The following is a 21,672-nucleotide window of genomic DNA, read 5'->3' on the forward strand; positions in this document are numbered from 1 at the left end:
TTCCCCACTGTGGAAGGACGTGTGGATCCAGAATTGGCCTCCAGAGTCACTTACGGACTCATTGTTAAAACCGTGTTTATGGAAGACAATCTTACTCTGCTACGAGGGATCGCCAAAGAAGAAGTCAGTAAGTTACTTTGCTTTGTAAAATATTTTTACACCAGCAAGAAGAGAGCAGGACCCTTCGCTGGCTTCTCCATCTTCTCAACCTGATTGGTTCTAAATAAGGAGTACAGCGCACTAGCATCCTCATTCTTCCAGTTGTGCGCCCAGTGGCTGCACAAAGGGGCCCTGCGCATCTTGAGCATCTCTACCCTCGAGGGGGATCCAGATTGGCCCGGGGTCTCCCATCACTTGGGGGCCTTCAGTGCACACCTGTGGGGGCCCCTCCTGCCTTAGCAAGTGAATGTGCAGATGGCATGGTGTGAGGCCAGGGGTGCAGGGCTGGCCTCCCTGGCCAGCAATCCCATAATATGGGGGGGTGCGCATATCTCGCACCACATTTATTGGAGCTCGGTCTCTCCCTCCAGTCTTTGGAAGACTGAAAGAAGCAGTAATGGGTGCAGATCGATTCACTTGTTGCTTTCACCCCCACAGTCAAAGGGGGGGTGGCGCACACTATTTTTTGTTCATTGAACATGAGCTAATCCTTTTAGGAGACCCCCAAAGCAATGTTTTCATCTTCCACGTCTCACTTCCATTTCCCTACAAAGGCAAATGCTCTCACTAAGAAAACCATCTTACTTAACTGAGGCCGGGATGGATTTTATTTCCTCCTTCCTCAGGCCACTTTTGGTCACTTCCAACTAATTCTCTTCACTGGAGCCTGGATCATCTAAGTGTTGCGATGAATCAACGGGAGTGGCAAGGAGCGCTTTAAAGAGTTTGTTGGCCGTCATTAGCCTTGTTACCCTCATGGCAACAAGTCCGTTATCCTCTGGGACGCAGCGCTTCCTGGTACCAGGCCGCATCCGCGACTCTTGGGACTCATTCAGGGGCAAAAGTGCCTGCTTGTCTAGGCAGAATTGCTAGGATTCCCAGTTGGTCATCCATGTTTCCTTTAATGCAAAGACCCTTAGAACTGACCAGACCTGGGATGTTTTCAGGCTCGGATTTGGGCGTCCCTGTGAGATTTTCCTCCGCTTCCCAGCCAGGGCAGGAGCCTTGGGGGCGCTGCTTCTTAAGCATGGAGCGGGGGGCGCCCAGTTTCCTCAGAGCAGACGGGCGACATTGACAGTCTTCCCTGAGCATCTCCCACCAGCTCCTGCCCAAGCAGTGAAAAATCGCTTCCTTTCACAGCACCGAGCCATTCCCCCCTCCTCCCCAAGCACCCAGCTTGTTTTTCCTCCCCACGTGGAATAAACTGCTGTTTCAGCCTTGGCCAGCTGAGATTAGGTCTGCCGCAGGATGGCTCCTCGATGGCAGAAGTTTGAGAATTTGCAGGTCCCGCAGGAACTCAAGCAAGAGCCTCGCTAGGGAAGCAGCTGTTGCTCAAACCCCACCCCCACCCCTCAATTTCTCTTTTCTGTCTGGGTCTTTTCTGTCCAACTATCTTTGCCTCTTTTTTTAGGGGAGGGGGCTAGTAACCAGCGTCGGCGGCTGCCCATGTCTTCCATAGCTCTTTCAAGGAAAACCTGCCCCAGGTGGGACACGAGGGGAGAAAAAGGAAGCTTCTAAGTCTCAGTCTTGCTGCTGTAACAGTGGGTGGGGTGTAGAAAAGCTATTTATTAGGGTCCAGTTTCTTGGGACAGTGGTTTAAAAAAAGCCCAGGAAAAGAAAGAACCCCTTTTCTTTGTTGAGTCCCCCTTTCAGCATGGTCTACCTCAGCTTCCCCTTTAAAACCTCCACTTTGGGGTCCCGTAGGCGGAGCTGGCGACACTCCTGACCTGATTCCCAAGGCTGTCTGGTGGGGCACCTGATTCCATTAGGACATTTCAGACCTGATCCAAGCAGCCCTTTCCACATCGTAGAATTGTAGAGTTGAAAGGGACCCCCGAAGGTCATCCATTCCAACCCCCTGCAATGCAGGAGTCTCAGCTCAAGCACCCATGACAGATGACCACCCAACCTCTGCTTAAAACCCTTGAAGGAAGGAGAGTCCACCACCTCCCGAGGGAGACCGTTCCTCCCTCGAACAGTTCTTCCTGATGTTGGATCTCCTTCCTTGTGACTTGAAGCCACGGGTTCAAGTCTCCAGAGCAGGAGAAAACAAGCTTGCCAAGCGCTGTATTTCTTCAGTGGCCACGACTGGACCTAATGGTCAGGGGTCCCTTTACCTATACCTTTATGCTGAATAAACTGCCTGTAAATATGCTCACACAACTTCTCCTGCCACTTCTGTTGTGTAGCGTTTGCTCTGCTGAGTAGCATGCCCCAGCTTCTGAAGCTCTGGTCGTTGATGCTGCACCAAGGACTGGAGATTGCCTGGCACACCGGCCAGTGGGCAGGAGCCAGCTGGGGGCCTGCCAATTGCCCCCATTTCCTTGGTTGCTTGCCAACACCCGTGTGTGCCTGCCATGGCATCCCAGCCTTGGTTCATGTTGTGGGATGAAGCCTCTGTTCATGGGGGGTCACTGCTCAGTCCAGCGCAAGCACTATTTCCCAGAGGCTGTTAATCGCCGGGGAAGATTGGTCATAAATCGGCCGGCTATCTTTTGGGGAATCCTGTGCATCATTGCTGATCTCGCCGCTGATGATACTTTTTCTGCAAACTCACGCAAGGCTCTCAGTCCGGCGTTACGCTGCAAATGCATATACAGAGCATCCTCATGAGTAATGATTTGCAGGAGTGAACCGACTTGAAGGATTCTCAGAATAGCTCATTCAGGATTCTCAGAAATACCCCTTGTGGAGGTGCTGTCATGCTAAAAATATACAACAGCATTTGAGGAGCTCTCTGCTTATGCTCTCTGCCATTTTTTGTTGCACCCTCTTGCAAATCATGTTCTAAAGGCTGGTGGCCTGCTGAGCTGGGTGGGGGTCCGGAGAAATTAGTTGTGAGTGAAATGACCCATTCCGTTGTGCTGACTGACCGATCAATAGTAAGTAGCAAAGTCTCTGCTGATTTATGCCGGTTTCCATGAGAACAGAATTTTGCTCGCCGTGTCTCTTTAACTCTTGCATACCTGCTGCAAATCAGGGCGATGCCACAAATGGCAGCCTTGCACAGAAACGTCTGGTAATACTGAGCCTTGTGCGGAATTACTTGCTGAAATGTGAACAGCGGCTGATGACATGATCTATGATTGCTGAATTTAAAATATTACACAGTGATGAGTTGAGCTCTAATTTTCATAGGCTAGAGGAGAGACCCAAGGGCTCGTGAGTGAAATTTAACAATCCTAAACATAGTACAGTGGTGCCCCGCAAGACGAATGCCTCGCTATACGAAAAACCCGCAAGACGAAAGGGTTTTCCGATTTTTTAGCGGCTTCGCAAGACGAATTTCCCTATGGGCTTGCTTCGCAAGACGAAAGCCCATAGGGAAATCTCCGGGGACAGTGGGGAAGCGCAGCGCGCCTTCTCCTCTGTTCCCGGACCTGTCCTAAGGCTTGAGGTGGGAGGTCCGGGAATAGAGGGGAAGGCGCGAAGGGCTTCTCCTCTGTTCCCGGGGCTTGCGGTGGGAGGAGGGTTTTTCCTCCCCACCGCCAACATTCAGAACAGCATTCTGAATGTTGGCGGTGGGGAGGAAAGCCCTCCTCCCACCGCAAGCCTTCAGGACAGGTCCGGGAACAGAGGGGAAGGTGCGCAGCCTGCTGCCCCGCGCGAGGGGCGCTCTTAAGCAGAGCGCCCCTCGCGCGGGGCCGACATTCGCCGCTTGGAGAGCCCTGCGGGGAAGTCCTGCAGGGTTCCCCAAGCTGCGAATGTCTGCGCCGCGTGAGGGGCGCTCTGCTTAAGAGCACCCCTCGCGCGGGGCAGCAGGCTGCTATCCGCAGCTTGGAGAGCCCTGCGGGGAAGTCCTGCAGGGTTCCCCAAGCTGCGAATGTCTGCCCCTCGCGCGGGGCAGCAGCCTGCTATCCGCAGCTTGGAGAGCCCTCTGGACCTCTTCTGAAGGCGGGTGGGGGGCAAAAGTCTTTGTCCCCCCTGCCTGCCTTCCCGGGGGATTTTAAAATGCTGGCGGGTGGCAGCGCTGCCGCCCGCCAGCATTTTAAGATCGCCCCGGACAGCGGAGAAGTCCTCCGCTGTCCCGGGGTTTTTAAAATGCTGGCGGGCGGCAGCGAAGGCTTCGCTGCCGCCCGCCAGCATTTTAAAATCGCCCCAGGACAGCGGAGAAGTCTCCGCTGTCCCGGGAAGGGGGGGGGGAAGCAAAGACTTTCGCCCCCCCGTCGGCCTTCAGAAGAGGTCGGGGGACAGACTGTCCCCAAACCTGGTCTGAAGGCGGTTTCCATAGGAACGCATTGATTGATTTTCAATGCATTCCTATGGGAAACCGTGCTTCGCAAGACGAAAAACTCGCAAGACGAAAAGACTTGCGGAACGAATTAATTTCTTCTTGCGAGGCACCACTGTATGGAGTCGGGCTGGGCGATAATCTAGTTTTCAGCATCATACTCTATCGCCAGCTAAACATCACAATATACCGATACATCACAGTGTCTGAAATAAGGATGGTACTACTTGAGAGCCATTGGGTGAATTCCCAGTTTTTTTGCATCACACACACACACGATTCACAATACCATTCTGTACTATGTATAAGACAAGGAATTGTCACTAAAATTTATGTTAAAAATTGGGGTTCGTCTTATACATGGGGACGTGGGATTGGTTGCTGCCGGGAGCTGGAGATAGTCAGCGGCTATTTTGTGTGTTATTGGTGGCTGCATCAAGGGTGGTTATTGATTGGCTGTTGGTGCGGCAATAGGGCGGGCGATTGGCAATCCCCCCCCCCAAAAAAAGCTCAACAACTCTGGGCAATTTTCCCCCAATTTTCTTAATTCTGAGTCCCCCAAAATAGGGGGCATCTTATACACAGAAAAATACGATATATTGTCAGGCCCAAAATGATGAGACCAATATCACAATATGGACTTTGGACCAGTTTTGGATGATATTTCAAGATATCACCCAGCCCTGGTAGGGAGCGAGAGCCACAGAATTTGCCAGAACTTGCATGCGGTTAATAATGCTACGGATTGTGTTTCCTGTCAGCTGTATCCCTTGCTGTTGTCCCTGGATCCCCATCCTCTCATCACTTGCAGGGAGGCACCTGCAATAGACGATGTCGCCAGGAGAGAAGTGCCGTTTCTGAGCAGTTCCCTTTGCTTTTCCTACACTGCTTTGCCAACAGCAGCAGTTACAGAGTTCCTTGCATTTACAAAAATCAAAATAGGGGGGGGGAATACCCCTGGCTACAATTTTAAATTTTAATTAGCTTCTTGATGACATTGCTTGCCCTCGACGAGAGAAGCACTTGAAGCTGCAGGTTCATGTTACAGATGAGTTGCCTTGCAATGAGGTTTGCAAAGGACGCTGGGAATTTTGTTTGGTTCGACTTAGTTTAAATGCTGAGTAAGTGCTAGTCTCATTAATTGTTTTGGAGGGTGGGGGCTCACTTTGGCAAAACGCTTCCGAGATCTAAGGAGGGAGGTTGTCTAATAGATAAACAGAGATGGATTCCTTTAGGAAGAGAGCATTGATCAGGGGGAAAATAATAATACTTGTTTTCATTTCTGTGCTTTGCCTGAGCTCTTTAATTAGGACCGTAGAACTGAAAGTCTTCTGGTTTGTACCAAATTAAATATACCTGCCAACCTTAAGCAAACAGGGGATCTGGATAACTTTACATGCCTGATAAGGAAGTTACTGCAGAAATGTAACATTATGGTCTGGGGCTCCAAACCAGTGGTGTCAATGTAGTGAATTAAGAAAATATTTCTGCGTGAATTGCCGGGCAAACATGTTTTTATGATAGATGATACAGACAGCATTTTAGAAACGCAAGACGCTATTCTAGTTTAGTAGGTTATGTCTTTGACATAAAAATTGGTGGAGGTGATCAGCATTCTAGTCTTTCGCAAGACATCTCTGCAACCGCACTGTGTCAACAGGTATTGAAAACTGCGGCCGTCTCTTTCCTACCCTTTGGTCACATGGATCGCAGGAGCGGCTCTTTACATAATCCCAACTGTCCTTTTTCCATATGGCGGATGCACTGCAGTTTCCTCTGTGTACCTTCCAGTTTACGCTGGAGAGAAAAAAAATGTACAAATGAATGCCTAGGTGAAGTGGCCCTTTCCCAAGTCCTGTGTGTGTCAGTTCCTGGCAAATGTGGAACAGGGACAGGAGAGAAAGTCATTTTCTCCTGATGGCATCCACTTCCACCTAGCAAGGAAAATAACTCCCATGCCTCTACCTTGCTGTGTGAATATTTTCTGCGACTGAATTGTTGCAGAACAAAGAGTTTTGTGAAATGATGAAAGCAGGATTGTGATTTGGATACCAAAAAAACCCAATTTCTGTGTTGAGTGGGGATTTCAGATCACTGCGAGAACTCGAGGCATTTGCTGGTCATGCTATTATACGTGGATGTTTTGTGTAACTTGTGTTTCAGTAATTGTTCAGGTGCAGTAGTTATGTCCTACAGAAAATTTCATGGCCACTCGTCCCATCACCTCCTGGCAAATAGAAGGGGAAGAAATGGAGGCAGTGAGAGATTTTACTTTCTTGGGCTCCATGATCACTGCAGATGGTGACAGCAGCCGTGAAATTAAAAGACGCCTGCTTCTTGGGAGAAAAGCAATGACAAACCTAGACAGCATCATAAAAAGCAGAGACATTACCTTGCCAACAAAGGTCCATATAGTTCAAGCTATGGTTTCCCAGTAGTGATGTATGGAAGTGAGAGCTGGACCATAAAGAAGGCTGATTGCCAAAGAATTGATGCTTTTGAATTAATGGTGCTGGAGGAGACTCTTGAGAGTCCCATGGACTGCAAGATCAAACCTATCCATTCTGAAGGAAATCAGCCCTGAGTGCTCACTGGAAGGACAGATTGTGAAGCTGAGGCTCCAGTACTTTGGCCACTTCATGAGAAGAGAAGACTCCCTGGAAAAGACCCTGATGCTGGGAAAGATGGAGGGCTCAAGGTGAAGGGGACGACAGAGGACGAGATGGTTGGACAGTGTTCTCAAAGCTACCAGCATGAGTTTGACCAAACTGCGGGAGGCTGTGGAAGACAGGAGTGCCTGGCGTGCTGTGGTCCATGGGGTCACAAAGAGTCGGACACGACTAAACGACTAAACAACAACAATGATAATCGAATATGAAAAGAAATGTTTCCAACTAAAACTGAAACAAATTCCACACTGCTTTGAACAGAAACACCAGCTCAGTATTTTAATTCTTTTGACCATTTCTAGTCTGATGTTTGCAGCTTAGCAGCGGCCCAAAACAAACCACTTCTTGAGTTTACGTTCCCTTTGGGATTGATGCTCTCAGACTCCCAAATAGCTGCCCTTCTTTGCGTGACAGGTAGGAAAGCAGGTCAGGCTCCAGATGCCAAGCGTTCCTTTCCACCCTGGCATGCCTGCCGGAATTAACAGCACTTTCACACTCGGCTGCATTTGCTGCTTTGTTAAGCATGCATGAAGAACGAGGACCCGATCCAGCAAGGGGGGGGGCACTTTAGAAGTCACCTGTTGGAGAAAAGAGCAAGTTTCTGCCTAATCTGTCTTTCCCCTTCAGACGGAGCTCCAGACTTCGTCCTTGAGAACAATAACAGGGCGCTTAGCACAATTTCCAGATGAGGATGTTGTAAACAAAAATTGCCCTTTTCCCTTATGGGGTATCCAAGAGCCCATATAGAGTCCTTACATAGATTCCCTATTGGTAGGAGAAGATAACAGAGGCCAACCAGAGAATATTGAGAAGCAAAGCAGCTAGTAAGCCTGATTTTTATTGATCTGTTGCAACAGGGTGCTCCCCTCACATGCAGGAAAGGAGGAGGAACCCAGAACAATGGCGCGCAAGGCCTTATAAAGACTTTTGAAATTGCCACCCTGTAGATCAAGACCAACCCCAGAAACATCATACATACATCACAGAAGGGGTGTAACCTAAGACCACCCCTCAGATACATCATACCTACATCACAGAAAAGGCAGTCTTAAAACAGAAATTTGAATGTTGTTTTTCTCCTGTCATCGTTTATCTCCTGTCTGGCAGGTTACTTGATTGGATTTCCTGGGTAGCCTGGCCAGTCTTTTGTAATGATAAATACTTAGTTCCTGGGCCCAGGTCGCAGGCTCGCACCCTATTCATATCTTAAATGTGCCCTTAAGACAGGATTTGTGAGGAAAGAGACAATGGGGAAGTTTCCCACTTTGACCTTGCAGAGAAAACATTTGCTCAGTTTATGAATCAAAATGGTTCCAGGTCGGTCTTCCTGTGCTTATCTATGTATGTGCTTTGTTGGTATGCTTATGAACATTACCATATATCTAAGACCTCAAAATTCCTATCACAAAGTCACCTGTTGGAGAAAAGAGTGAGTTTCTGCCTAATCTGGCTTTCCCCTTCAGACGGAGCTCCAGACTTCGTCCTTGAGAACAATAACAGGGCGCTTGGCACAATTTCCAGAGGAGGAGGAGGAGAAATGTTGACCTGTTGCAACAAAGAGCCCAGGGGCGCCTTGAAAGACGGCCATATTTATTAGGGTACCAGGCAGTCTGTCCCGGCTTGCATTGCCTAGCAACCCATCCATGAGCCCTCAACAACCCAGCTCACTCCTAAACCTCATGAAATCTATGCTGACCCATTAGACCAGGAGTGGAAAAGACTTTTGGCTCCTGCCTCATGGGCCAACCTTGACCAGGTGAGCAGGACCAGGGCCGGATTTAGGTTTGATGAGGCCCTCAGCTCCTGAAGGTAACAGGGCCCTTGATATGTCCAGCTGTCCTTTGTCAACACTGTTTTTTGTGTTGAGTATATGCTACATGATAATTTATGGACCTCATAGGTATCTCAAGCCATTTGCACACATTGCCCTGCAACCAGTCCATGTAGAATGTCGGCACCCTATATATAGAAAGAGGCAAACCAGTGATATTTTAGGGAGCAGGCAGGGCCCATGACTTATATCCTAGGAGCCTACACAACACAAAACACTGTTGCTGTATGTGGGTTTTATTTTATTTGTGTTATATTTTGGAAATGTACATCCAGGGTTTTTTTCCCTTTAAGTTTTTTTGGGGCCCCCAAGAGAGTGGGGCCCTAAGCTAGAGCTTGTTTAGCTTATACGTAAATCCGGCACTGAGCAGGATGGGGCCCCCTGTCAAATCAGTAGGTGGGTTCCCTCACCCACCTGTCCAAATCCCAGCATCAGGGGTGGAAAGGGGGCATGGGAAGGGCATCAAAACGTAGCCCATGCTGGTCCTTTCCGCCTTCTGCAATGCCCCACCTGCTTTCCCTTTCACCTCCCTCTTGCCCAAGCCCCCAATGCCGCCTACTCCTCACCGAGTCTCCCACCTCGCGAGGAGGAGGTAGCCCAGCCCCAGAGGTGCTGTGGAGAAACACGCCCCACAGGCCCAGGGCCCCCTCTGTCCTCCTCCTGGCACCTTCATCCTCCTCCTCTAGCTCACGGAGCACTGAGGGTCTGCAGTTTGGGAAGCCTTGATGTAGATAATCCTACTCGGATCTCAGAGGCACCAAATCCCTCCAGACAAAACGTACACTCTGCATGTGTGCATGTGTGAAATTTGGGGGTTTCAACTGATAGCGGTGTTGAATTGCTCCAGTGATACTACCCAGAGGGCTCACCTTGTGAAATGAATCTGCAGCTTGTTGCAGGAATTTATGTCTAGATTGGGGGGGGGGGGTTGCCCCTCCAGCAGATAGCATGCACCTGCAGCCCACCACCAAAATCAGCACAATCACTTTTGTGATTTGTCCCCACAAAACACTTCATCGCAGTTTCTTCCTATCTATTCAAACGGCCTCTGCTGCACGATACACTGATAAATGTATCTATGTACTGGCTCACTGGGAGAACTTCAGAAATTCATAGAGACATGTGAGCTCAGCTACTCAGCAGCCCCTCTGCCTGAGCGATAATCTCTGGCATCTTGATACCTGAGTGCCAGACTGGTAGCCATTCCAGAAATAACAAACCCAGATGAAGACAAAAGGATGTGATTAACTTGGTTGGGAAACAGGGAAATGTAAATATCTCTTTTGTTACACTTGATTGGTGTTTGGTGGAGGGCAAGGAGAACCATGGGGCAGGGTCTAGGATGCTCAGATTACTGCCACCAGATCTCCCCTCTCATGATGTAACTGTGATGTATTAGTGATGTAGTTTGGGGGGGTGTAACATGGGGATTAGCAGCTAATAAAAGTTTGGGGGCTTTTTTGTTTGGGGCTTCCATCTTGTTCCACCTTGAGGCAGGTGGGAGTCCTGTCGCAACGGTCCTCAGTAAAGACCAAGCCTACTGGCTGCTGTTTTGCTCCGGTATTCCAGGCTGGTGTCCTTGTTTTTTGTCCAAGGGAGCCCTCAGATTTCTCCATTAACAAGCTTACCATATTTTTCTGCGTATAAGACGAGGGTTTTTTTAAAAAAAAATGTAAAAAATTGGGGGTCGTCTTATACATGGGTCGTGCTTGGAGGGGGAGACAGGCGGTCGTTGGCAGCCGTGAGTCTGAGATATACAGTGATGGGTGCATGCCGCAAGGACTGATTGGGATTGGCTGTTGTTGTTGTGGGCGATTTGTGGCTTCTGGATGCGATTGGGGTGACAATTGGTGGCTTCTGCGAGGCATGCGCTTGTCATGCCCCCCCCCCAAATAAAGCTTAACAACTCTGGGCAATCTCCCCCCACTTTCTTAATTTGGAGTCCCCCAAAATAGGGGTTGTGTTATACACAGGGGGGGGGGGGCGTTATACACAGAAAAATACAGCACCTTAAAATTCACCGCCTGTTAATACCACTATATGCAGTGACAAACGATGCTATTTCCCACCAGTCTGGAAGGATGTTGCGCAGCACACAAAACAGATTTAAAACAACACCATTATCTGTGTTCATTTGCTGAGATGCCTTGGGGGGGGGGGGCAGACAATGTGACCCAGTAGAGTCAGACTACAGAGATGCCACTCATCTTTCTGAAGATTTTCTTAATTTATGCAGGTCCTACTGCTCTTCAGCGTATAGCCTGGCGGTTGCTAGGCAACCGGAAAAGAAATAATGTGCATGCTTTCTATGATTGTTAGATCTCTTATTTCTTTATTTATGTTCAAAAGGTGCATACGGAACTGGAAATTGAGATTGAAAACCAGGATAGCATATTCACAAGTAATTGTTTGCTTTTTTAGCATAACTTCAGTTGCAACCGGTGGAAGCTTTCTGTTAGCAAATAAATGCTTTTTGGCTTTGGGTTTTGGTTGTTGTTTTAAGCCATATTCACTGACAAACACACAAAAGGGGACTAAGAAATCAAATCCTTCTGTGAAAAAGTAGCCAGGTATTTGGGTTTTAAAAGAAAAGAAGAAGAAGGTAAAATTCAGTCCTGTGCTGCTGTTCTAGGAATGTGTGCAACGTAGTCTGTTCTGCAATTTGCGTATATTTCCAGAATATCCCTCGCTGGTGCATCTTTTATATTATTCTACATGGCTGCCCTTGTACTTTGATTCCTCACAGCACAGGATTTTATTAATGCTCCATTTCTTGAACTGGAACAAATTCTGGTGAAAAGCAAAACCATCTTCCTTTTTTCCTTCTCAAACATACTGGTCACTGCCATTTCTTGTCACAGCTAAGTAATAACGTTTTCTATTATTTTTGTCCTTTTTAACAGCTCGGGACGACAGTTAAGTGAAGTCTTCATTCAACTGCCTTCCAGAAAAGAATACCCAGAATACTATGAATTAATCAGAAAGCCAGTGGATTTCAAAAAAATTAAGGTGAGCCTGATTTCTGCTAAACGCAAATGCAGCTTCTTTTCTTTTTTACATATATTTTTAATTAATTTTTTCCAAATTAATTCTTTTTCACGGTAACCTTCAAATCAAAGACATTGTTTCTTGAGTTGACTCCCTCACCTCGGCAGTGTTTTTGACTCAAACCCATTCTACTGTATTATACCTATCACAAAAAATTCTCTATTCCAGATATTTTGTCATTTTTCCTTCCGCTGCTTTTACCTCAAATCCTTCCCGCCATTTCGTTTGACCTTGAATACAGCTTTCCAGCATCAGGCCAAGTTATCATGACTTGGCTTTTGCACTTGCGCACAAATAGCAGAAGTAAAATACTGCTTGTTGTTATTCTTCCATGTCTGTGATGTACCTGTGGAATTGCTTCCTGTTCTCACAGTGGCCAGCCAGATTATTATTAATATTATTAGTAGTAGTAGTACCCCCCCCCCCCATCTGGCTGGGTTTCCCCAGCCACTTTGGGCAGCTTCCAGCACGTATAAAAACATAGTAAAACGTTAAACATTGAAAACTTCCCAATACAGGGCTACCTACCGATGTCTTCCAGAAGTTGTGTCATCCCCTTGGCATCTGAACAGAGGGGGGCCTGTGGGAAAGCTGAGCGCCAGCCCCCTCTCCAGTGCCTGGTGTGCAGAAGCATTGCAGTCTCTGCACATGGAGGCAGAGCATAACGTCCGCCATGTCTAGCGGCCATTGATAAACCAGCAGGGCCCATCCCATCTCCAAGTAACCGGTGTGAAACCAGGTTAGGCTGGTCAAACTCCCTTCTGGAGCAGGGCTGCTAAACCCAGCAGAGGAGAAACTAGCTTTTATTTTTACAGTCATACCTCAGGTTGAAGAAGCTGCGGCGACGCGGAAGTAACGGAGCGCGTTACTTCCGGGTTTCGCCACTCGCGCATGCACAGGCGGTCAAAATGACGTCACACACATGCGCGGAAACAGCGAATCGCGACCTGCAGACGCGGGTTGCGGGTTCTGGACACAAACGAGGCTGTGCTTACAGAGGTACCACTGTATTATTATTTTTTTAAGATTTTTATTAAGTTTTGCACATATAACAGACTGATTTATAAAACAAAAAGAAAAGAAAAAACAATATCCCAGACTCCCCGCTCCCCGTGACGCCCCACAACTTCCGCTTTTGGTTCCTTAAACATTTGCTATTTCTGCTTGATCTTTATTGCTTTTATACTCTTTTGCTTAACTCCTCTTGTACTCTTATCATTTTCAAATCAGACTGTGTTTCTTTCAAAATACATCTTATAATTGTAAGTGTTCATTCAAACCCTGCTAGTGAATCTATTTCCTTACAGTATTTCTGTAGATACAACATGAAGGGTTCCCAATCTTTTTTAAAATCTCTATTTTCCTTGTCTCTGAGTCTTCTTGTAAGTTTGCCCATTTCTTCGTATTCCGTGCGTTTAACTTGCCATTCTTCTTTTGTCGGTATCTTGTCGTCTTTCCATTTTTGGGTCATGGGAAACTACCATATTTTTTGCTCTATAAGACTCACTTTTTCCCTTCTAAAAAGTAAGGGGAAATGTGTGTGCGTCTTATGGAACGAATGCAGGCTGCGCAGCTATCCCAGAAGCCAGAACAGCAAGAGGGATTGCTGCTTTCACTGCGCAGCGATCCCTCTTGCTGTTCTGGCTTCTGAGATTCAGAATATTTTTCTTCTTGTTTTTCTCCTCCAAAAACTAGGTGTGTCTTGTGGTCTGGTGCATCTTATAGAGCGAAAAATACGGTAGCTTTTAAAGAGGGTTAAAGTCACATGGCCCTTTTTTACCAACTTAACCTGGTTTCCCCAGGTCACATGACTAGGCTGAGCAAGCTTAAGATCCCGTCTAAGCCCCTCCTCCAGTCCCGCCCCCCGGAACGCCCCCTTTCAGGGCTTAGGGCTTAGCAAAGCTGGTGTAACAAATGAAATCCCCTGAGTTGCAAAAACAGGCAGACTTTAAACCATGGCTGGCAACACGTAGCTAATAACGTTCTAGCGAAATATATGTAACGTATTATTTCGCAATTCTTGAACAGAAAATATATGCTGGAGATGCAAGTGGTAAAATAAATCAATGTTGCATAAACAAAATTAGAGATGGTCATCAATCAGTATCACAGAGGCAAACAAGCCTTTCAATAGTCCCAATCCTGTAATCATGCAATCATAGAAGCTCCACGCGTAGCAATATGAAATAGAATCACAGAAAATAAATGTCGGTCACTATTCTAGGACCATTCATAAGCTGATGAAGAGTTACTTTTGAAACAGTTTGTCATCCGGGAAAACTGTACGACGTTTTGGATCATCCAATATTGCACGGTTATTGTTTAAAGTCGGGCTCCTATCTGAGCCAGGATGGGGCGGATCCTGTATGCCAGTAGATCTCTGGCCGACCCAAGTTACACTGATGTAGCCTGGCTAAGCAGGGTCCCTCCCAGCTCAGAGATCCACAGGATCCTAACCCCGCTCTTGCCATAGGATAGTTCCCTTATTCTGCATGAATTTGTCCAATTCCCTTTTAAAGCCATCCCAAGTTATTGGCTGTCTTCAGTGATGTACCCAAGGTAACCTCCAGGTCAGATTGTGGAGAGACAAGAGAGTTTTGGCTCCCTGTTTCTTCTCCCCAGCGAGGCAGGTCAGTGCTGAAATCCCTATCATTTCAGCACCACTTGAGACCTTCCTCTTCATTTGTACGTGCTCACAACATGGTTTTTGTTTTGCACATGTTTGTAATTTTCTTACAAGGCACCGAGAAGACACCCTGTGCCACAGAAGGCATCTCATAATTTTGCCAAAAGTTTGAGGTGTAGGCAATGATCCGTTGTAGCAGTGGGCGGGTGTGAGTTTTATCCGAGTTGGACGTAGAAGCTCATCTTGGAGTATGCATGGAAACTGATATCCCTTGAACACCAGCCTCTCAGTGTCATGCACTCAGCCTACAGAGAACTTTTATTCGGCTTACGACTTCTGTCTGAAAACGCTTGCTTTGTTTGTGCTATCCGATTAATCTACGCCAGAAGGATAACAATACTGAACATGTTGCATACATGAATCTGTTGTGTTCATGAGTGCAGCAGGCTTGTTTAACCAGCTATCCTGTTCTTTCCCCCTTTCAATCTCTTTTGATTGGGTTTTTAGGAAAGAATTCGTAACCATAAATATCGGAGCGTTAGCGACCTGGAGAAGGACGTCATGTTGTTGTGTCACAACGCTCAGACCTTCAACTTGGAAGGATCACAGGTCAGGTTCAAATTATTTGCTTAGCAGAACTGTGGTGTTGGTGTGCACATTTGCATTTGTGAACATGTTATGTCAGTCAGTAAGAAGCCTGGAAGCTGTCTAAACTTGGGGCGGCGTCAGCGTTTTCCCAGTTGTATAAAACTGTTTCAGCTTGCTTTTAGTCTTCAGAGTTTTTTTCTATAGCAGGAAGTTCTTCTCCTGCAGCTACAGTATACTTGAAACATCTCGGGTGAAGAAATAAGTCTACATTTACCATACTTGGTATCAACTAGTTGGTAGTTCTCGGTGGTGGTGATGTTGTTATTTTAAAAAATCTTCCGAAGAACTGAACATTTTCTTTGGAAGTTGGGTAATAAAATTTGCACTTGCTGAAGTAAATATAGACTGTATCTCCATTTTGCTTACGAGTGGATTGGTGGCTTGTCAATCTTTATCTTGCAACTCACCATCCATGATGGATCATTGCAGGAATCTATTGGTTGGCTAAGAGGTGCAGTCTTCACCAGTCTTGATCATGGCTAATACCAGGCATAGGCAAACTCTGCCCTCCAGATGTTTTGAGACTACAACTCCTATCATCCCTAGCTACCAATACCAGTGGTCAGGGGTGATGGAAGTTGTAGTCCCAAAACATCTGGAGGGCCGAGTTTGCCTATGCCTGGCTAATACAAACAAAGGTTCCCTATGAAAAACTCCATCATGCAGGAACCTAGTTGGCGTTAACCATAGCTAAGATCATTGAAGCCATGACCCTTAACCACAGTTTAAGCTGTTGGGGAAAGAGCAGAGAGAATTTGCAAGAGATGAGATGGGAAGGATGGGTGAAATCCCACAGCCTGTTCATAATCTGTGAACCATGGATAAAGATTGCAAGAACCTTCACTGTAACAGGTCCTACATCTACCCCAGAATTCTATTATTAGCTAACACAAACTCTTTTGTTCTTACTGCTGATAATTAGCATCGGAAGAGTGCATTTGTTTTAACCTGGATATATTGTTAGACTATAATCTAAATCTTAATTAGAACCTTCCATTGAAGACTCTTGAGATCATTAGTAATAAAATATTAAATAATTCAAACTTAAGCAACTAAGTTTGTTCTGAGTAGAAGCTTTTGTGTGCATGCACACTTCTTCAGATTTAGATTCTAGTCTAACATCACGCAAGCCTATACCCAGAACAAACTTAGTTGGTCTCTAAGGTGCTATTTAGAGACTCGGGTGGTGCTAGGGACGCAGGTGGCGCTGCGGGTTAAACCACAGAGCCTAGGACTTGCCGATCAGAAGGTCGGCAGTTCAAATCCCCGCAACGGGGTGAGCTCCCGTTGCTCCGTCCCTGTTCCTGCCAACCTAGCAGTTTGAAAGCACGTCAAAGTACAAGTAGATAAATAGGTAGCACTCTGGTGGGAAGGTAAACGGCGTTTCCGTGTGCTGCTCTGGTTTGCCAGAAGCGGCTTAGTCATGCTGGCCACATGACCTAGAAGCTGTACGCCGGCTCCCTCGGCCATTAAAGCGAGATGAGCACCGCAACCCCAGAGTCGGCTACGACTGGACCTAATGGTCAGGGGTCCCTTTACCTTTAAGGTGCTACTGGACAATTTGTTATATATATTTCGATTGCGTCAGACCAACACAGCTACCTACCTGCATTCAAACATAAGAGTAGGTGGTGCTTAGAAATGTGAAAATATAATATGGAGCTTCATTTTGTTTCAGGCTGCCACCAAAAGGCTTTTTTTAACCCTCATTTAGTGCATGAAAAATTAACATTGGCATTTCCTGTAAAATTCATACAACAAGGCTTGTGACTTGTAATGGGGGAGAGAAGCCTTGCTCTCTCTGGGTTTGCATAGGAAATAGCGCTCCACGCTGTGAATCTTTGATGAAGCACAGCTTGCCGGCCTGATGCAGCCCTGCTTTCCTGCCACAGATCTATGAGGACTCCATTGTTCTGCAGTCGGTGTTCAAAAGTGCGCGGCAGAAGATTGCCAAAGAAGAGGAGAGTGAGGACGAAAGCAACGAGGAAGAAGAAGACGAGGAAGACGAGTCGGAATCTGAATGTGAGCTTCATTGCTGCTTTTTCTTTCTTAAAAAACGTTTAGGGGTACTCTCATTTTGACTCGAGAAAACCACCATTTTAGAGTTCAAATCAGGGGAAATGAATACAGTAAATGGACAAAAGTACAAACAACATGCGTGGCCCATATTGAAATAGTGCCCCTCCATGAGACCAAGCTTTCAGCAGTCAAACACCACACATCCACATTCCACACTGCTTCACATATTAAACGCTCGCTTCTGTCCGAGACACGGGAAACACTGGGAAAGGAAAGGAAGCCGCCGTCGGGGTTAGCAATGGAACCGACGGTTCACCCTGCTAGAGAAGAAACTAACAATTTTTTAAAAAATAGTTTCTTCTTCCGGTAGATTCACAAAATGTTTAGGGATATGTGTACCCCTGCATCCCGTCCCCCCAGTGAAAAAAACACTGTTTTAAAATAGGAAATTTCCTTATATGAAATTTACATTTGGATTATTTCTTTGCAACTCTTACATTGTAGAATCAGGAATGCTTTTCAGGATGGTGTCTGTGTGTATGAGAGAATGAGTGATTTGTGTGAGTTTGTTTGTTTGTTTTATATATGGTTTAAATTTATAGTCGACTGTTCCTTCCATAGGAACCCAGGGGAGTCAGTGACTGAGAAGCCTTAAACACTGGGCTTGACCCACATTTAGTCACACTTGAGACTAGATTCATTCACACCCATAGTGTGTAGGACTGCGAAGACGGACGTAAGTCCCGTCGATGTCTCCAGCTCTGCTGTAAGCAGGACTGAATCTGTGTCCGGTCTGTTAATTTTGGCCGCTAAGTTTCTTCCGTGGGCTTTTTTGCAGCCAAATCTGTGAAAGTAAAAATCAAACTAAACAAAAAGGAGGATAAAAACAGGGAGAAAGGAAAAGGCAAGAAGCGGCAAAGTCGAGTCAAAGCCAAACCGGTTGTGAGCGACGACGACAGCGATGAGGATCAAGATGAAAACGTGAGTGTTGCTTGCAAGAGCAGTAAATGCATCCCCCCCCCCCATCCCTGTATCTGCAATCGTCACAACTCGGATTCGCCTTTGGAGGTTAAACAGTCCAGCAGAGCGTTTTCCGGCAGGGGACGCTGCAGGTATTTGGGGCTCCCCTGTCCCTGAGCAGGAACCCTGATGGGAGCTGTCATCCAAACCAGTCGGGGGGCCAAGGGGGCTGATTTTGGGGGGTTCAGGATGCATGGAAAGTTTGAGAGCGTTGCATAGTATCCCACTTCCTCTCCATTAAGATGCTCAGCACTTGGACTCAATGCCCAGGATCGAAAGAGCTGGGAAGCTTCTGAGCTCCAGGGAAGAGATTTGCATCAAGAAATAGGTGGCAAATTTCAGGGAGATGCTCCTAAAAGGGGGGAAAGGGGGCCTTGAGCATCCCTGAAGTAGTTCTTTTTGAGCTCAGCCGGCCAAGTTAAAATTAAATACTAGAATGGCAAACCAAGTTGATGGACTCTACTGAAATGGCCAAATTAACTGGGAAGCTCAGAAATCAAGAAGAGGAGAACTTGAAAAAAGAATGGGGAAAGTTTATAATTTATTTACAAGACCATTGTAAGCAGGCTAAAACATAAGCAGGATTTCAACCACACTTGTAAAATAACAGGAAGTATGGCTAATTTGGAAGGATTGTATTGATATGCAGTTGTGAATATTATTACTAGGACCCGTGGAAAATAATGGGGGGGAAGTCAGGAGATTCAGAGTAATCTCGATATTTTAGTCTTGAATTGTTTTTTTGCTGTGTTTGTATTTTTTTAAAAATTAAGTACTAAGGCTTAACTCAGGCATAGGCAAACGCGGCCCTCCAGATGTTTGGAGACTACAAGTCCCATCATCTCTGACTACTGGTCCTGTTAGCTAGGGATGATGGGAGTTGTAGTCCCAAAACATCTGGAGGGCCGAGTTTGCCTATGCCTGGCTTAACTCTTGTATGGATAGCTGGAAAGACCCCTCTGTTGTGTGAAATATCCTGTGGTTTCTTGAAGAGCAGGGTCCCTAAATGGCAAATGGGTTTTTGCCAGGGGAATTCTGCCGGCCATTTGCAATATACATGGGCTCCTGCACTTCAGAGGGAAAAGAAAGAAATTCTGCAGTGCACAAAGGTTGCTCTTTGTTAATTTTGTTTTAAGGTAGCCTATAAAGGCCAGCTATGGGACGCGGGTGACGCTGTGAGGTAAACCACAGAGCCTAGGGCTTGCCGATCAGAAGGTCAACGGTTTGAATCCCCGCGACGGAGTGAGCTCCTGTTGCTCTGTCCCTGCTCCTGTCAACCTAGCAGTTCAAAAGCACGTCAAGGTGCAAGTAGATAAATAGGTACCGCTCTAGCGGGAAGGTAAACGGCATTTCTGTGCACTGCTCTGGTTCGCCAGAAGCGGCTTAGTCCTGCTGGCCACATGACCCAGAAGCTGTACGCCGGCTCCCTCGGCCAATAAAGCGAGATGAGCGCCGGAACCCCAGAGTTGGTCACGACTAGACCTAATGGTCAGGGGTCCCTTTACCTTTACCTATAAAGGCAAGCTAAGGCTGCGTAAGCCCTGCTAAACTCCCTGGGATTTGGTTATGAGTGAGCATCCTGTACATGCCGTTAGTCTTTTAGTATATTTATTTGGAAGTAAATTGTCGCGAAAGCCGTGAGACTTGTGAGATGCACACAGCACAGCTGTGCCTGATAACTCATAAACCTATTACAGAACATCTTGCGAGAAATCCAGAGGCATGACTAAATTAACTGGATTGCCTTGCTATCTCTTGGTTGCACCTTGTTTCTTTATTATGGCCCAAACAGGGGTGTCAAAGTAACATTGTCTTTTTTGCAATGCTTTCAACAAACAAAACCTCTAACCTTCCCCCCTGCCTCTTCCATCCAGGACCAGTCGGAAGCCAGCGGAAGTGACGACGAGTGATTCACACAGTCCGATGTTCATAAAGGAGAACTGTTCTTCTCTTCCCTCATTTTGCACCCAGCGAATTCACTCTGCCAGATCGGCATCGGGGCGTTTCTGTATTTACATCATCTATAACTAGCTTTAGAATATTGCCAGACAAATGTTATGGTATCATGGTGTAAAAAAAAAAAAAGGAAAAACATGTAACATACTGTGACCAAACGGGCCTCAAAGATTAAAAAAAAAGAAAAAAAGCTTTTGATGGGAAAAAAAAATGGGTTGATAGTATATTTCTATGGGTTGGGTTTAACTTACTAATGGTTTGACATTCCTGGTTTCAATATTTGATTAGATGCTATCACCTGGCATCAGAAGAATTTGAAAACAATGTCTTTTGTAGCATTGCTAACCAGGAGAAGCCATTAAAAGCAACTGGTGATTTTATTTTTCATCAGGCAGTTTTCAAGGTTTTATTAGTTCTGTATTTGTTTCTTCACTGTGGTGCATATATACAATTTTCTTAAATGTACAGTAGCTAGCCTCTACCCAGTCCTGCCGCATTCATTGCTTCATTTGATTCTCTCTTGAAAAAGAAATGCTTTTCGAACTGTATACATGAAATTTATGTCTACTGTAAACTTTCCTTTTCCTTTTATTTCTTCTTTTTTTTTCTTGATTACAAAAAAGTTGGATTTAAAATGCTATTGAATATTGCAATCTATATAGTATAATGAATGGCTTCTTTCATCAGATTACCTTTTGTGTTACCAATGTGGTTTGCCACCTTTCCCCCAAGTGTACTTAATCTTTGCTTTCTTTGCACAATGTCTTTGGTTGCAAGTCATAAGCCTGAGGCAAATAAAATTCCAGTAATTTTGAAGGGTCTGTGCCATCCGTGTTTTCCAAGCGGAATGACATTGCGGTGTTGAGCTTCATTCTCACTTCCTTTCCGTGTTCAAAATTCACCAGGTGCCAGGTGCGTTTTGCACCCGGCTCTCAGCCACTTGCGACCAAATGAAGATGCCCGGGAGCCAGGATGGCACCTGAAATCTCTGCCACCTGGAGGTCCATGCCTGGGGACCCTTGGATCTGAGCTGTTTCCACACACCAAGACCGCATCCTGTAGAACTCTCTCCGTTCATATTTTAGCTACACAATCCAAATGAATTTCAGGAGCCAGAATGCCTTTTCTGTGCAGCCTGAGCAGGAACAGCAAACAACGTTATATTGAATTGTTGTCTCTTGTCTTCACTTCCCCCACCCCAATGCCCTGCTCACAGTTGTGAATAATATTCCTATGTTATGAATGGTCCGTGTCACCATTAAGAAAAAGAGGCAGGGACAGGCCAATAGATACTTGGACAGTTCCTGGATCAAGACTTTTCTTTTTTAAAGGTCTCAAAGCTCTTAAGCCAGCTCAAGGTTGTCCCCTGAACTAGCCAGATGTTTAATTGAGACTCGGTCACATTTGCGGTCAAGAGGGAGCGAAAAGAGAATCGTGTATGATTTTCTTTTCCTCTTCTTCTTTG

At 46.3% G+C, this 21,672-nt stretch overlaps 1 protein-coding gene and 1 long non-coding RNA gene across 20 annotated transcripts in view; both read left to right on the forward strand.

Annotated features, from left to right (window-relative positions):
• The window catches only part of SMARCA2 (SWI/SNF related BAF chromatin remodeling complex subunit ATPase 2), a 127,601-nt gene extending 106,578 nt beyond the window's left edge, over positions 1–21,023 (forward strand). For all 19 annotated transcript variants that reach the window (XM_083718288.1, XM_083718289.1, XM_083718299.1 and 16 more), the window contains 5 exons: positions 11,794–11,899; positions 15,072–15,173; positions 17,105–17,234; positions 18,070–18,212; positions 20,126–21,023. In XM_083718288.1, the coding sequence (XP_083574414.1) occupies positions 11,794–11,899; positions 15,072–15,173; positions 17,105–17,234; positions 18,070–18,212; positions 20,126–20,161 (517 nt within the window). In that variant the 3' untranslated portion in view covers positions 20,162–21,023. The remainder of the gene's footprint in view (positions 1–11,793; positions 11,900–15,071; positions 15,174–17,104; positions 17,235–18,069; positions 18,213–20,125) is intronic.
• LOC310835306 lies at positions 8,473–11,482 on the forward strand. The gene is made up of 2 exons (XR_014559532.1): positions 8,473–9,123; positions 9,166–11,482. It is a non-coding gene; the product is annotated as an uncharacterized lncRNA (long non-coding RNA).
• Positions 21,024–21,672: the final 649 nt, after the last annotated feature.

The sequence above is a fragment of the Podarcis gaigeae genome, assembly GCF_964106915.1.
Source record: "Podarcis gaigeae genome assembly, chromosome: 17".
Classification (NCBI taxonomy): Eukaryota; Metazoa; Chordata; class Lepidosauria; order Squamata; family Lacertidae; genus Podarcis; species Podarcis gaigeae.